This window comes from Nansenia antarctica (assembly GCF_963989245.1).
Source record: "Nansenia antarctica genome assembly, chromosome: 11".
Classification (NCBI taxonomy): Eukaryota; Metazoa; Chordata; class Actinopteri; order Argentiniformes; family Microstomatidae; genus Nansenia; species Nansenia antarctica.
In genome coordinates this window covers 18,921,668-18,938,283 of record NC_137681.1, presented here as the reverse complement: position 1 = coordinate 18,938,283, position 16,616 = coordinate 18,921,668, and the positions used below count along the sequence as shown (strand labels likewise).

General features: G+C 46.1%; 1 protein-coding gene across 1 annotated transcript; it reads right to left on the bottom strand.

Moving 5' to 3' along the window:
• Positions 1-400: 400 nt before the first annotated feature.
• Positions 401-3,710, bottom strand: LOC308167948 (progestin and adipoQ receptor family member 4-like; the record flags this gene model as incomplete). Its single annotated transcript, XM_080542427.1, has 3 exons — positions 401-834; positions 1,311-1,529; positions 3,548-3,710. 3 exons carry the CDS (start codon positions 3,708-3,710, stop codon positions 401-403), a joined length of 816 nt encoding a protein of 271 aa, XP_080398553.1.
• Positions 3,711-16,616: the final 12,906 nt, after the last annotated feature.

Genomic DNA, 16,616 nt, shown 5'->3' with positions numbered 1-16,616 from the left:
TGAAATAAAGTATAAAAGGAGGAACTGATAGAAATATAATATATTTAATTCATTACACATTATCAACATTATTAAGAACTATTCACGGTTTTGGTCATAAGTGATGAAAACTACAGTACTGTATGTTACCTGCTCACCCCCCCACTACCCATTAGGACACTGGTAGGTCCTGAGGTCTAGTCAGCAGGACAGCGGTAGGTCCTGAGGTCCTCCTCCCCCCCCCCCCTACTCATTAGGACACTGGTAGGTCCTGAGGTCCTCCTCCCCCCCCCTACTCATTAGGACACTGGTAGGTCCTGAGGTCTAGTCATTAGGACACTGGTAGGTCCTGAGGTCTAGTCATTAGGACAGCAGTAAGTCCTGAGGTCTAGTCATTAGGACAGCAGTGGGTCCCTGAGGTCTAGTCATTAGGACACTGGTAAGTCCTCAGGTAGGCCAGGTCCTCCAGCTGGCCCCAGTGCAGGTAGAGGATGGACAGGACGACCAGCAGGTGCATCAGCTGGTGACTATTCCCCCAGAGGTCGAAGCCCCCCGGCCACCATCGCTCCGGCACCTGGCTCACGTTGACCACACCCCCCGCCAGTGCCAGGGCCTCCATGGTCATGAACAGACGCAGGGAGGCGGGGCTACCCACACCACGGCCACTCCAGCGCAGCAGGAAGATCACCAGGCGGAACAGGAACTGCCACAGGAAGGAGCGCAGGCGGCTCAGGTTGCTGTTGGCTGTCACGGCAACGTGGATCCCATAGGCCGACAGGACGCAGTAGGACAGGACGAATAAACTTCTCATGATTGGATAACACAGCAGGGTCACATGGACGATGGGGAGAGCTCCTAGGGAGGAGAGACAGAGAGAGCCATGAGAGGAGGGAGAGAGAAAGGGATGAGAGGTGCGAGAGAGAGGGATGAGAGGAGGGAGAGGGATGAGAGGAGAGAGAGAGATGAGGGATGAGAGGAGAGAGAGAGAGAGGGATGAGAAGAGAGAGGGGGGTGAGAGGAGAGATAGAGAGAAAGGGATAAGAGGGATGAGAGGAGAGAAAGGGATGAGAGGAAGGAGAGAGAGAGAGAGGGATGAGAGGAGGGAGAGAGGGAGAAAGGGATGAGAGAGATAGAGGGAGGGAGGAGATAGAAAGGGATGAGAGGAGGAAGATAGAGAGAGAGAGAAAGGGAGGAGAGAGATAGGGAGGGAGGAGAGAGAGAGATGGAGAGTGGGAGGAGAGGGAAAGGGATAAGAGGAGGGAGAGAGAGGGGGGAGATAGAGAGAGAATAATGAGAGAGAGAGAGGCCTCCCTCCTCCACCCCAGCCTTACCCAGTGTGTTGACCAGACAGACCCCCACCATGTCCACGGAGAGGAGTTTGTCGTAGACGTGAGCGCCGCCCTTGTGGTTCATGAAGAGGTGGTAGAGCAGGGAGCCCACGGTGGGGGAGAGACAGGCCAGGTAGTGGACCACACAAATCCACCTGGTCGAGCCCTCCTCCCAGGGGAGGTTGAGGGGCAGGAGCACCAGGAAACACAGGAACGGGATACCTGCAGGAGGAGGAGAGGGTGGGAGGGGGGATATCATATCATCTGTTCTATCATATCATATCTGTTCTATCATATCATATATCATATCTGTTCTGTTGTGGTTGTGGCTGTGTCTATCTCTTCAATTGTAGGTGGAAGTCAGACTTATTTCCACAGTTTAGGAAGAAGAGTGTTCAGTGAGAATTTTGTGTCTCACACTCACACACACACACACACACACATACAATTCAGGTCAATTAGGCCTCGTTACCGTGGAGATATTTCCAGGCCAGGGGATTCCCCGACAGATTACAGATAATCCCAGTCTCCTTGGTGGCGCTAAGGACACTCTGTGTGTGTGTGTGTGTGTGTGTGTGTGTGTGTGTGTGTGTGTGTGTTGTAGACAGTGGTTCAAGGTAGCAGATGTTACCACGTCTGATCCTCTAGTGAGAGTGACGTTCTTCACAGACGTAGTGTGTCTATAGTGTTACTGTGTAGCTGTGTCTATAGACAAGGCAGGCACATATTCATACAAAATAGTAAGGCATAGTGCTTATTTTTTTTACATGCAATAATATAACAAATAAAAACTAAAACTAAAAATCGGTCATCATATAACATTTTAATAAATTAAAAGCCAAACAAAAGAAGTGAGTACAATAACAATTTAAAACATTCAGGTTTAAAATCAATAAATAAAAGCAAATCAATCAATCAGTTAAAAGCCGAAAGAAAGCCTAATTCGTTAAAATACACTCAATTAAAAGCCGAACAGAACATAAAAGTCTTCAGCTTATTTTAAAAAATGGATACAGATGACCTTAATGTTTTGTGACATTCATAGATTTGTAGACCAAGAGCATGATTTTAAAATGTATTCTGTGAGAGACAGGGAGTGTAATGATCCAAGAATGGGAGAAATGTGATCAAACTTCCTAGTTTTAGTCAGGGCTCTTGCAGCAGCATTTTATAATTGTCTAAGTGCCTGTTTGGAGAGTCCTGAAAAAAGGCCATTGCAGTAGTCTAACCTGCTAAATATAAAAGCGTGGATAAGATTTTCAAGATCCTGCTTGGACATATAATCCCTAATTCTCGCAATATTTTAGCCTCTTCTCGCCTCTTCTTTTTGGCTCCAAAGACAATAGTCTCAGTTTTGTCTTTGTTTAATTGGAAGACATTCTGACACACCCAGTAATTAATTTGATTAATGCAGTCCATAAGGGAGTCTATGGGTGCAAGATCATCTTGAGAAAGGACCACATAAATGTGTGTCATCAGCATACATGTTATAAGCAACCATGTTATCCTGAATAAGTTTGCCTACGGGGAGCATGTATAAGTTTAATAAAAGAGACCCTAAAATGGAACCTTGGGGAACTCCACACATCATGCTTGTGCAGTCAGATATATAGTTATATAGATATATAGTTACCAATTGAGACAACGTAGCCCCTGTCCTGTAGATAGGACCTGAACCATTGTAAAACTGTGTCAGATAGGCCTACCCAGCCTATCTAAGAGCAGATCATGACAATATTGCCTATCAAATGCTGCACAAATGCTGTCCAATAGCACTAGGACTGAGACTTTTCCTGCATCAGTGTTGAGGTTAATGTAATTTAAAACCTTAAGAAGAGCTGTCTCAGTGCTGTGATTAGACCTAAATCCAGACAGAAAGTGATCGAGAAAGCTACAAGAGGTCAGGAATTCATTAAGCTGTTTATAGACCATTTTCTCAGATAGAAGAGAGACTAGTGTGTCTGTAATGTTACTGTAATTGTCTATAGTGTTACTGTTGTTGTCTATAGTGTTACTGTTGTTGTCTATAGTATTACTAGTGTCTGCTGCTGTTGGTAGACCATGGCATGAACAACGCTGAGGTTGTGGGTTCGATTCCCGCTGGGACCATATATACTGAAAAGTATATCACTGTACTGTCAGCTTTAAGTCAGCTAAATACCATAAGTAGTTGCTGTCAGTGCTGTATGTGTGTGTGTGTGTGTGTGTGTGTGTGTGTGTGTGATTGCTGCAGGCCTCACCGTGGGTGTAGATGTTCCCAGACTCGTTGTGCAGGTACAACAGGCTGCGGAGGCATTCCCTTGCCGTAGCGACGGGCCGGTAGCCCGTCAGAACAAACGTGTTGAACTGGAGGTGAGGCGGCGTCTTAGCCAGGTCCAGCAGGCGGGGGCCCTCCAACGCCATGGCAACCTTCCCCAGTGGAGCTGAATATTGATTATCAGTACAGATCAATAGATTCTACTTTTACCAATCAACATCCCCTCCAGACGCTGGTGGCTGGGTCCTAGTGGAGGCTCCAGGCCGGCAGGACAGATGCTGGTGGCTAGGTCCTAGTGGCTCCAGGTGTGCTGCTCCTTGGAGACATCATCACTGGGTGTGAAGGCAGGCTGGTGGGCAGGCAGGTAGGCAGGTAGGTAGGCAGGTAGGCAGGCCGGTAGGCAGGTGGCTGACACAGGTAGTTAGCTAGGCAGGTCCGCCCAGGTAACTGACCAGGTTTGTAGATAGGAGAGCAGGCAGGTAGGAGGCAGGTAGGCAGGTCCGCCCAGGTTGCTGAGCGCTCCAACACACAGGACACCTGGAGAGATCACACAGTGGGCTGCTTTCTCCTCAGCCAATCAGCTGCCTCTGTTATTCATAGGGTTAAAGCTGCTGTAATCCTCCACACTAGAGAGGCGTGTGTGTGTGTGTACGCATGCCTGCAGGCGTGTGTGTGTGTGTGTGTGTGTGTGTGTGCTAACTATTGTAGTGTCATGTATCTGTCAACTTTCCCCCTCATTATCTTTCTGTACGTTTATCTGTCTCTCTGCTCCCCTGTCTTTCTCTTTGTATATCTCTCTGCTCCCCTGTCTCTCTGCTCCCCTGTCTGTCTCTTTGTATATCTCTCTGCTCCCCTGTCTCTCTGCTCCCCTGTCTGTCTCTTTGTATATCTCTCTGCTCCCCTGTCTCTCTGCTCCCCTGTCTGTCTCTTTGTCTATCTGTCTCTCTGCTCTCCTGTCTGTCTCTTTGTCTATCTGTCTCTCTGCTCTCCTGTCTATCTATCTCTTTGTCTATCTGTCTCTCTGATCCCCTGTCTGTCTCTTTGTCTATCTGGCTCTGTCCGTCTTCTCCCTTGGCTGTCTGTCTGTCAGTCTGGCTGTCTGTCTGTCTGTGTCTTCTCTCCTGTCTGTCTGTCTGTCTGTCTTCTCTCCTGTCTGTCTATCTGTGTTTCTAGAGTGCAGCACATTATTCTACAGTTGCTCTGTGGCAGGATAATCTGAGGATTAAAGCCCTAGTCTGGAATAAGAGACTCTTAAGAGTCCTGAGATTAAGATTCTGTTGAAGTTTGTGGAGCTGACTAAACCACCTGCTTCTGTCTCTGTCATCGATACATCAACTACTGATGGAATGACTTCATCATATCCTCTAGTCTAAAGTGAGAGATGCACCATCAATAATGATGCCTTCATTTGGTTCTCTGGAACTCATAGCTCCCAGCAGGCAGCTGGTGAGGTCGTAACTCCGACAGGCTTTTTAAGTAGGAACAACCCTTCAGTTTTGGTTTGCAAATCCATAATAAACGTTAACAAATTACAAACACACATATAGGATTCCCAGCCTGTTTTATTAAGTGAAAACTGTCCATAAATTGACAGGTGTTTTTGCCACATGCACAACAAGTTACAGACAAGTCTTGCGAAACTTCAAAACAAACTTGACTGACTTGACAAACAAACTGTCAAAATAAGTCTGCATTTTCCTTTAGCGACATTGATGGAATACTCTAAGGTAGAGGAGGAACCAGGGCAGGTGTCTAAGGTAGAGGAGGAACCAGAGCAGGTGTCTATGGTAGAGGAACCTTTTCACCTTTCACACCCATTAAACATCAATTAGCAGATGTGCTTTGGCTTATGTTCAATTAAATCAATCATGCCCAAGACCTATAAACTATGTTCTCTACACCAAAGAAGTGGAACCATGGAGGGTGTTAGGTGACATTATGCCTCAATAGTAAGACGTTTTAGTTCTACTAAGGGTGGAGAAGGGACAAAAATAAAGAAAAAAGACATTTGGGTTGAAATCACCCAGAAGGTGAATGCCATGGAGTCTGGCCAGAAGAGGATCACAGAGCAAGTGACATTTCAGCCTGGTACACATAAGGATTTTCAAAATCTTAAAGGGAACCCTGGCTATTAAGACATGTAGGCCTTAATACGCTCTAATTGCCATCGCCTACTATAATATGTTGGTGTTCCTATCTAAATATGTTCATTATGTTAAAAATCTGTAATACATATTTCCCATGGAGGCAGCCATATTACTGCAGTCGTGACGTAAAATGGGTGAAACTTAGAGTTGTAAAATGGGTGAAAAATGGGTGTAAATGTTGCTACGCTGGTATCTTTCCTGGCCTGCAGTGGATATAACGTGCCACATATACAAAGCCACAATGTGTGCGTTTGGTTGTAACTATCAGTCGAGAGGGGACAAGTGATGTAAGTGTGCACAGCTTTCCTACTGATAAGAAGAGGAGAAAGCAGTGGGAAGATGCGTGGACGAACCCAACTGCCTGCCTAAGGGATGAAAAGGGGGATGGCAGTTTTAGAAGGGGGATGATGAAGCCCACTGGACTGAGGAACGGTCTAGCAAAGGCACAGCACATCGCCATAATAGCGATTTTGTTTTGTTATGCTTGTTGTAAATAAAAGTTCTATGATGCATTGAAATGACATTAAACTAAGATAATAAGATGGTTATTATAATTTTTCAAATCTTTATTAATAAGTTATTACAGAAACAGTAAGCGACATTTTTTCCGAGAGCGAAATCTGTTGTGGTATTTAAAAATGGCGGTTAGCGATTAACTCTATGAACATGGGATGACGATTTCCATTGACCAATCAACGGTGCGCAGCGTCACACGTCACACACAGCCTGGCAAAAAAGTACCTTTCGCTCCAGTAATTCCTAGTCCAGAAGGGTAGCTAAAACGGCCCGGCCCGGCTCGGTTTGGCCCGGCTCGGTTGGCAGTGGAGAAAGGAAAACAAACCGGCCGGCCCGGGTCGGGTCGGCCCGGTAGTGGAAAAGTGCAATAAGTTGGATGGGGGTTCTGACTGTTTAAAATAAATTGAAAATGGAAGGGGATGTTTTATTGTGCTGTTTTCTGTCTCTTCAAATAAAATTAAAGTGACCCCATGCTGGCTATTCTACAGGTTCTTTACATAGCTAGTAGCCTACATTGTGATGTAGTCCCATTTAGAGCACTGGTAATCTGGATCTTGAAAAGTTTGTATCTGGATCAGGGTGATCCAATCCAATGTTGCTTTGAAAAACCGCCACAAAAGTAAGATGGCCTGATTCCTGGATAGCAAAACATGGGATTTTCGAATCCGGGTCATTCTGATTTAAAAAATTAACAACTGGGCCCAGTAGATGGCACCATGCCCCCGAAAGCTATTTATTATCTGCAGATAAACCTATTGATCCAATTGACTGATGCCATCCCAGCTCAAAGGATGTCCCGTCCTAGTAGACTACAGGACGCCCCTTATGATGTCCCAGATGCCGTGACCAGGAGAGGAGGCGATGGAGAACACATTTCTATATCCCCTCTACATGACAGGATCACCCCTGCTTCAAGCCATTCTGTGAGGAGTGTATCCACCCAAACCCAATGAGCAGCCCCCCCTCATACCATAGACACACTGGCATCTACAGCCCCCTCCCTCCCACACCATAGACACACTGGTACCTACAGCCCCCTCCCTCCCTCACCATAGACCCACTGGTACCTACAGCCCCCTCCCTCCCTCACGATAGACCCACTGGCACCTACAGCCCCCTCCCTCCCTCACCATAGACAGACTGGTACCTACAGCCTCCCTCCCTCACCATAGACCCACTGGCACCTACAGCCCCCTCCCTCCCTCACCATAGACACACTGGCACCTACAGCCCCCTCCCTCCCACACCATAGACAGACTGGTACCTACAGCCTCCCTCCCTCACCATAGACCCACTGGCACCTACAGCCCCCTCCCTCCCTCACCATAGACACACTGGCACCTACAGCCCCCTCCCTCCCACACCATAGACACACTGGTACAACATATCAACTTTAACGCATGTTGTTGTAGTGAAGGTACAGACCCAGGGCGGGATAGAGGTGAGGGACTTATGGGAGATATGAAACATCATACAAAACTAGCGTTCAATTAAAGACAATAAACAATAAACAATATACAACAACAACAAGACAACAACAGTACAAAACATATCAAGTAAAGATAAACAAATGATGTAGATGGCCACTGTCACCACAGTCACCCTGGGAGAGAGAGAGGTGGAGGAGGAGAGAGAGAGGGGGAGGAGGAGGGAGAGGTCAACACACAGGCTGAATCATACACATAGAGAACATTATTATATCATCAGATTGTCTCCTGGAACCACAGACACACACACACACACACACACACACACACACGTATACATACACACAAACACAGAGGATACAGAGGATAGATGTGTTACCTTGGTATCCACCGTTACCAAAGAAACCATTCAACCCATATTTACTCTCCTTTCCTCCTAGAAAAGGAAAACAACAATAATCAATAATTCAGAGGACAGGGGTCTAGAACAGAGGAGGACAGGGGTCTAGAACAGAGGAGGACAAGGGTCTAGAACAGAGGAGGACAGGGGTCTAGAACAGAGGAGGACAGGGGTCTAGAACAGAGGAGGACAGGGGTCTAGAACAGAGGAGGACAGGGGTCTAGAACAGAGGAGGACAGGGGTCTAGAACAGAGGAGGAGGACAGGGGTCTAGAACAGAAGAGGACAGGGGTCTAGAACAGAGGAGGACAGGGGTCTAGAACAGAAGAGGACAGGGGTCTAGAACAGAGGAGGACAGGGGTCTAGAACAGAGGAGGACAGGGGTCTAGAACAGAGGAGGACAGGGGTCTAGAACAGAGGAGGACAGGGGTCTAGAACAGAGGAGGACAGGGGTCTAGAACAGAGGAGGACAGGGGTCTAGAACAGAGGAGGACAGGGGTCTAGAACAGAGGAGGACAGGGGTCTAGAACAGAGGAGGAGGACAGGGGTCTAGAACAGAGGGGGACAGGGGTCTAGAACAGAGGAGGACAGGGGTCTAGAACAGAGGAGGACAGGGGTCTAGAACAGAGGAGGACAGGGGTCTAGAACAGAAGAGGACAGGGGTCTAGAACAGAGGGGGACAGGGGTCTAGAACAGAGGGGGACAGGGGTCTAGAACAGAGGAGGACAGGGGTCTAGAACAGAGGGGGACAGGGGTCTAGAACAGAGGGGGACAGGGGTCTAGAACAGAGGTGTGTCTACCTGTCTGTTTGTTACCTGTCTGTCTGTTACCTGTCTGTCTGTCTACCTGTCTGTCTGTCTGTTTGTTACCTGTCTGTCTGTTTGTTACCTGTCTGTCTGTTACCTGTCTGTCTGTCTACCTGTCTGTCTGTTACCTGTCTGTCTGTTTGTTACCTGTCTGTCTGTTAGTTACCTGTCTGTCTGTTTGTTACCTGTCTGCTTGTCTGTCTGTTACCTGTTACCTCTGCAGGCATGGCCCTGGGAGTGGATGTATCTGTCTCTCTGTCTGTCTGCGTGTGTCTGTAGCTGTTACCTCTCCAGGCGTGGCCCTGGGGATGGATGTGTCTGTCTGTCTGTCTGTGTCTGTCTGTCCATCTGCCCATCTATTTGTCTGTCTTACCTCTCCAGGCCTGGCCCTGGGGGTGGATGTGTAGTTTGAGGTGTTGTTGGATGTGGATCTGGTGCTGCTGCGGGTGCGTCTGCTGTAGCGGACTGTCGGGCTGCTCGGGGTGCAGGGGCGGAGCCTCAGCGAGGGAGAGGATGGCAGTGGGCGGAGCCTCTGAACCTGGCAGGGAGGGGCCCTCATGTGGGAAAGAGGAGACGACGGGAACGAAGGACGGGAGGGGAGGGGAGGAGGGGGAGAGGCCAGGTGTGGAGGGGTAGGAGAGGGAGGGGCCAGGGGTGGGGGCTAGGGGGAACGAAACCACTGGAGGGGGGGGCAGGGGAGGAGGGATGGGAGGAGGTGGAGATGAAGAAGAGAAGGGATAGAGTTGTAAAGCTTCAGTCAGGACGGACAGTGAGAACCAGGGCCTCAGAGCCTCTCAGGCTGTGTGTGTGTGTGTGTGTGTGTGTGTGTGTGTGTGTACGTACGTGTGTGTGTGCGTGTGTATGTACGTACGTGTGTGTGTGTGTGTGTCTTACCTTCAGGCTGGACCTGTCCATTGATGTAACCTCCATTACCTGAGAGAGAGAACAGCTGCATCAGAGACATGGACAGACAGACAGACAGACAGACAGACAGACAGAGAGAGAGACAGACAGACAGACAGACAGGTCTACCATATTTATCTGTAGATTTGCCCTCTGTCTCCAGTCCAGTGGATGAAGGCGCTGGTACTTCTCCCTTCACTGAAACACACACATGCACGCACACACACGCACAGACGCACATACACACACAGGAGCAGGATGAGAAAGAGACAGGAGACATGGAACTGCTTGTTCAATACTGAAATAACCAAACATCTACAATTCTCTCTCTCTCTCACACACTCTCTCTCACTCACACACACACACACACACACACACACACACACACACGAGCAAGATGAGAAAGGATGAGAAACACACACACATGCACACACACACACACACACACACACACACACACACACACCGTATGAGTTCCCAAGAGTCTCTGGTTCGAGGGGCAGACCAGCAGACCAAGGCAGACCAGCAGACTCTGATGAGAGAGGAGAGTGGGACGAAAATGCAGGGAGAGAGGGATGAAGAGGAGAGAGATTTATTTATCCTTTATTTAATAAGTCCCTTTGAGACCAAGGTCTCTTTTTCAAGGATGCCCTGATTACAAAATATAAAGACATCATGATTATTGACATCAAGGGGGTGTGTGAGGAAGGGTGAGGGGAGGAGAGGAGAGAAGAGGGGAGGGGAGGATTTGGGGAGGGGAGGAGGGATGAGGGGAGGGGAGGAGAGGGGAGGGGAGGGGAGGATTGGGGAGAGAAGGAGGGGTGACGGGAGGAGAAGTGAGGGGAGGAGGGGTGAGGAGATGGTGAGGGGAGGAGGGGTGAAGAGAGGGTGAGGCTACCGTATTGTCCAGCCGACTTTCTGTCGGTCATTGGTCCGAGGGGCTGAGGCTCATACGGTCCCAGGTTACCTAGCAACAGGAAATACAGGGTTAGGGTTATGGTTACCTAGCAGCAGGAACATACAGTGTTAGGGTGACCTAGCAACAGGACATACAGGGTTAGGGTTAGAATCTCACCATATTTGCCGGCAGATTTCCCATCAGCCCCCAGTCCCATTGACTCAGGTAGGTAGGGAACCTCACCAGCCCCTATGGTACCATGGCAACCAGAGAAACAGACAGGTCACACCAACTGATAACATCAGCTAACACACACAGAGGTAGCTACTAGCAAGGTCAGCTCACCGTATTTACCGGTTGTTTTTCCATCAGGTCCGAAACCGAGGGGCTGGGAGTCGAACGGTAAGGCTCCCTGTCCTGCACACACAGACACACTGTTACTGCACCCCATATATATCTAGTAATGACAGGAACTATCTTTATTAAACTATATATCTAGTAATGACAGAGGAACTATCTTTATTAAACTAATTACATGTATCTAGTAATGACTGAGGAACTATCTTTATTAAACTATATATTAAGTAATGAGTTTAGAATTATACGGTTCTATCTCCGTTTAGGTTAGTTCAGAGATATTGAGCGTCAAAGTTTTTACATTCCATTATGTTTTGTGGGGTGAAACCTTTGTATTTTATTAATTACTAACTCAAAAATATCAACATTTTAAAAATAACACCACACAGGCATTAATAAACACCTAATGGATCAGATTATGTAAAAAAAAAAAAAAGGACAGAAATGGAGATAGAACCTTATAATTCTAACGTCACGAAATGACAGAGGAACTATATATCTAGTAATGATAGAGGAAGTATCTTTATTAAACTATATATTTAGTAATGATAGAGGAACTATCTTTATTAAACTATATATCTAGTAATGACAGAGGAACTATCTTTATTAAACTATAGGAACTATAGTTTAGGATAGGATAGGAGGAACTATCTTTTGCTTGCCAATGACTCTGTCTCTCTGTGTATTCGTTTTGGAATTGAGACTCCTGAGGAGGGTTAGGGCCAAGTTTCCCACCTGGGACCATAAAGTCAACTGAACTCAAATCATTTACAATTGGAGAGAATTTAACATGACAGCAACTCGGCCTAGAAGTGGACACCCTTCCAAAATATCCCCAATAGCCACATGAAAAATGATAGTGATATACGGTATAGACTCACCGTATTTACCATCAGGGCCGAATCCAAGAGGCTTCGGGTCATATGGCATCTTGTAACCTGGAGGGGATGAGGGGGGTTATATAAATACTATATGTAGAGTGATGATAGAGTAACTATCTTTATTAAACTATATATTTAGTAATGATAGTTACTCTAGCATGAAGGTTTGCTGTGTCTCCCAGCAGGGGGGACAGGAGCAACAGGAGGAGCACTGCCAGAGCCCTACAAAATGACCTCCAGCGGGCTACTCGTGTGCAGGTTTCTGACCAAACTGTCAGAAACAGACTCCATGAGGGTTGCATGAGGGCACGACGTCCTGGTTATAGTTCCTCTATCTTTATTCAACTATATATTTAGTAATGATAGAGGAACTCACCTCCATATGGACCGGTCTCCCCATCTCCTCCGAGACCAAGAGGTTGACCCCCCCAGGGCTGGCCACCGTACCCTGGCTGGCCCCCGTACCCTGGCTGGCCCCCGTACCCTGGAGAGAAGAGGAGAGGAGGTTACACACACACACACACACACACACACACACTAGGGCTGGCCTCTGTACATACATACATACATACATACATACATACATACATACATACATACATACATGCATGATCTATGAAAGGGCTTTGGATACGTCAACATCAGTCAGTCACTCCACCTCAAACTACTGGAGCTGACTGATGATGTCATCATCCTCACCATATGTGCCGGCAGCAGGGTCTCCTCCCATCCCAGCGCCCAGCCCACCTGACACAGGAGAGAGGGTTAGACACACACACACACACACACACACACACACAGATAATAAAGAGACCAGTAGATGACCATACCATATTTTCCAGATGATTTGGGGTCGGGTCCCAGTCCGTAAGGTAAACCACCATTTCCTGTGAAGCATGGAGAAAGTGTTGACACACATGCACACACACGCACACACACAGTCAGTGCTCTCGAGGCTGTATGAAGCTCTCACCGTATTGACCAGCTGACTTGGCATCAGGTTCTGTTCTGAAGGGACTTCCCCCTGGGGTCAGAGGTCAGATACAAGTCAGACAGAGGTCAGACAGTGAACATGGTTGAAACGCATACATGTACATACAGAGAAACATACATGTACCTACATACATGTCCATATATACATACAGAGAAACATACATGTACATACATACATACATGTCCATACATACAGAGAAACATACATGTCCATATATACATACAGAGAAACATACATGTACACACATACATACATGTCCATAAATACATACAGAGAAACATACATGTCCATATATACATACAGAGAAACATACATGTACATACATACAGAGAAACATACATGCGTTCATTTGTAACCATACAACGACTGTTCCAATAGATTCATACATGCACAGAGACAGACCAGAGTTCTCCCAAGATGCATCACTCATGTTTATTCATGTTAAAATGTGCTAAAATACTCAATTCACTGAGGAACATCATAACACTTTCACTTTAGTGAAAAGGCTCCTGCCCCCTAAGGACTGTTAGGCTGGAGAGAACCATCAGTTCAGGCTACTTTTTACACCTCAAACCAAATACTGAAGAAACTCGCTCTGAATCAAAACAGACTCGTTTGCTACCATCTTGGTGGTAGCTAGCTAGCAGCTAAGATAGAAGGAACATTGTTATGAACATCTAACTGCATATTTAGCATACCACAACATGCTGATAGAACATCAACATGCTAAAAACACACTTCATACTTAACTATCTGAACCTTCTCTGTCGTCTATTTTCATTTATTTGTTTTTGTTATTTATTTTCATTTATTTGTTTTGGTGTTTTTGTTATTTGTCTGTGTGTTCGGGTGTGTATGTGTGGAGAGGATGGGAGGTTTGTTTAAAAAGAGGGTGTATATTGTTCTCTTGCTCCTGTTCTTAAATATACAGTATATTTAAAAAATAAAAAAAGAGTGGTCCCGGTTCTTTTTTGCTATCCAGGAGAGGATCGAGGAGGCTGATTTCCCCTATACGATTCAAAGTTGGACGGATGGATCTGGTCCTGGGTGGCAGGAAGAGAATCGGGATCATTCTGATCTAGATTTAACGTTTAAAAATAAATTAAAATAATAATAAAAATGCTAAAAACACATAATTAGATGATCACACAGTCCTTGCTTTTGAACACGTCCTAAGGATTATAAATCCTTAGTGGTCCTAAAACTGTTGTTTGTATTGAGTGGGCTCAACACTTCAAATAAATCATTTTCTATTCTTTTCTTCTAAATAAGCTTTTTGCGCGACTTGAGAATTGCAGACATGCAGACCTTTTCACCAGTGTGACATATAGTTTAATAAAGATAGTTACTCTATCATTACTAAATATATAGTTTAATAAAGATAGTTCCACTATCATTACTAAATATATAGTTTAATAAAGATAGTTACTCTATCATTACTAAATATATAGTTTAATAAAGATAGTTCCTCTATCATTACTAAATATATAGTTTAATTTGTCTTGTAATGTTTACATAGTGGCCAAGTTCACAGCGTAACGCAGAAACACTGTTTGGGAGCCATGGATACCACACGGTAGGTACACACACACACACACACACACACACACACACACACACACACACACACACACACACACGATACCTGTTTACATCACATTGCAGGACAACATCATGTTAACATACATGTAGTCTGACATACATGCACGTATGTCAACCACAGTAACCATAGAAACCATGCCCAGACATACCATACTGGCCTCCGTTCATTCCCATGGCGATGGGGAGGGGTTGACCAGCAAATGACAACCCCCCGATGCCTGGGGCGGAGCAAAACAAGGCATGAGGGCGAGAGAGAGAGAGAGAGAGAGAGAGAGAGAGAGAGAGAGAGGAGGGGAAGGGAGGGAAGAAAGAGGAGGGGAGGGGAGAAGGAGGAGAGGGCAAGGAAGCAAGGGCTGACTAGCGAATGTATGTAACATGTGAGTTATGGTGATGAAGCCTGTATGATGGAGGGGTCTGCAGGCAGCTTCACTTCCTGTTTGTCCTGTTCCTCCATGCTGATTGGTCTGGAGACGCACAATACAAGCCCTGCCCCAACCAGGAAGAAGGAACTCACCATATTTTGAGGGAGATTTGGCTTCCATCTCCAGGGGCTGGCCTCCATAGGGACCGCCCACACCTGGGACACACAACAACCACATTATGCAACCATCACACCACCACACAATCACAACACAACCATCACACGACCAACACAACCATGACACAACCACGACACAACCATGACACAACCACTACACAACCACGACACAACCATCACACAACCATTCCAGCCACTATCAGGGCAGCAGCCAGAGTGAAGTCTCACCTCCGGACATGGCAGTCTTCCCAGCATGCCCCAGTCCTGCCCCCAGCTGGCTGCTCCCTGTCACAACACAAGACATAGGATGCTGTTAGAACTGTCATATTACCCACCAGACATGTTATAACACACCAGACATGTCCTCATTCCATTAATATGAGCCCGTTCTCTGACTTCTACCTCCACCAGCCTCCCCTGGTATAGAGGCATGGTACCGTGGTTATTATATTATTTATATAATTATATAATTATATTATATATGATTATCATATTCTTATTTATATGGCCTTACCATCCAGTCCAGCAGATGTGACGGGGGCTCCATTGTAGGGCAGCTGTCCAGCTGTATATATAGATAGAGTATGGATATTGTATGGATATCATATAGATATCTTCTAGATAACGTATATATATATATTGTATAGATAACATAAATATCGTAAAGATAACGTATAGATAATGTATAGATATCGTAAAGATAACATCCTAAATATAACATATAGAAAGAGTACAGATAACATATACATATTGTAAAGATAACGTATAGATAACGTACTGATATCATAAAGCTAACGGAAACATAATCATAATGTAGAGATAATGTAGAATAATGTAGAGATAGTGTATAGAGTTCAAACCCACCTGACTTGACGTCCCCACCTTCGCCAAGACCTGAAACATTCAAAGGTTTAAATAAATATGGCTGTGAGGTCAACAGACAGGAATAGGTTTTACCCAAAACCGAGATGGTTTATTTATAGTATATATATATATATATATATATATATACACATCACATATCATGGATATCTGAACTACTCACCAGCATCATAACCAGGCTGGACACTTCCACCATTACCATAACCTGCAGGGAGGAGGAAGGGGGGGTAGTACACTATGACTGAGACACACCATACAGGACAATAATGTAGGCATGCAGATGAACATAGAACAACAATGACCTACAGCCTCTACATGGTGCTCAGACACACAGCAGTGACACATACCTGGGTTAGCCCTCGTCCTCTCTCCCAGACCTTTAACTGACACACAAACACAAGCTTCAATAAACACCCTGTCATCTACACCCTCCAGTCACACAACACACTCACATCTACAGCAGGCTGGGATAGCAAACTGTCCCATGATACAGAGAGAGAGAGAGCAAGAGAGAGCAAGAGAGAGCAAGAGAGAGCGAGAGAGCGAGAGAGCGAGAGAGCGAGAGAGAGAGAGAGAGAGAGAGAGAGAGAGAGAGAGAGAGAGAGAGAGAGAGAGAGGGGGGGTTGGAGACCAGGCTGGGGGTGTACTGTACCTACCATTAGCAGGCGGGCTTCCGTAGCCGTTTCCATTCCCGTAGCCAGC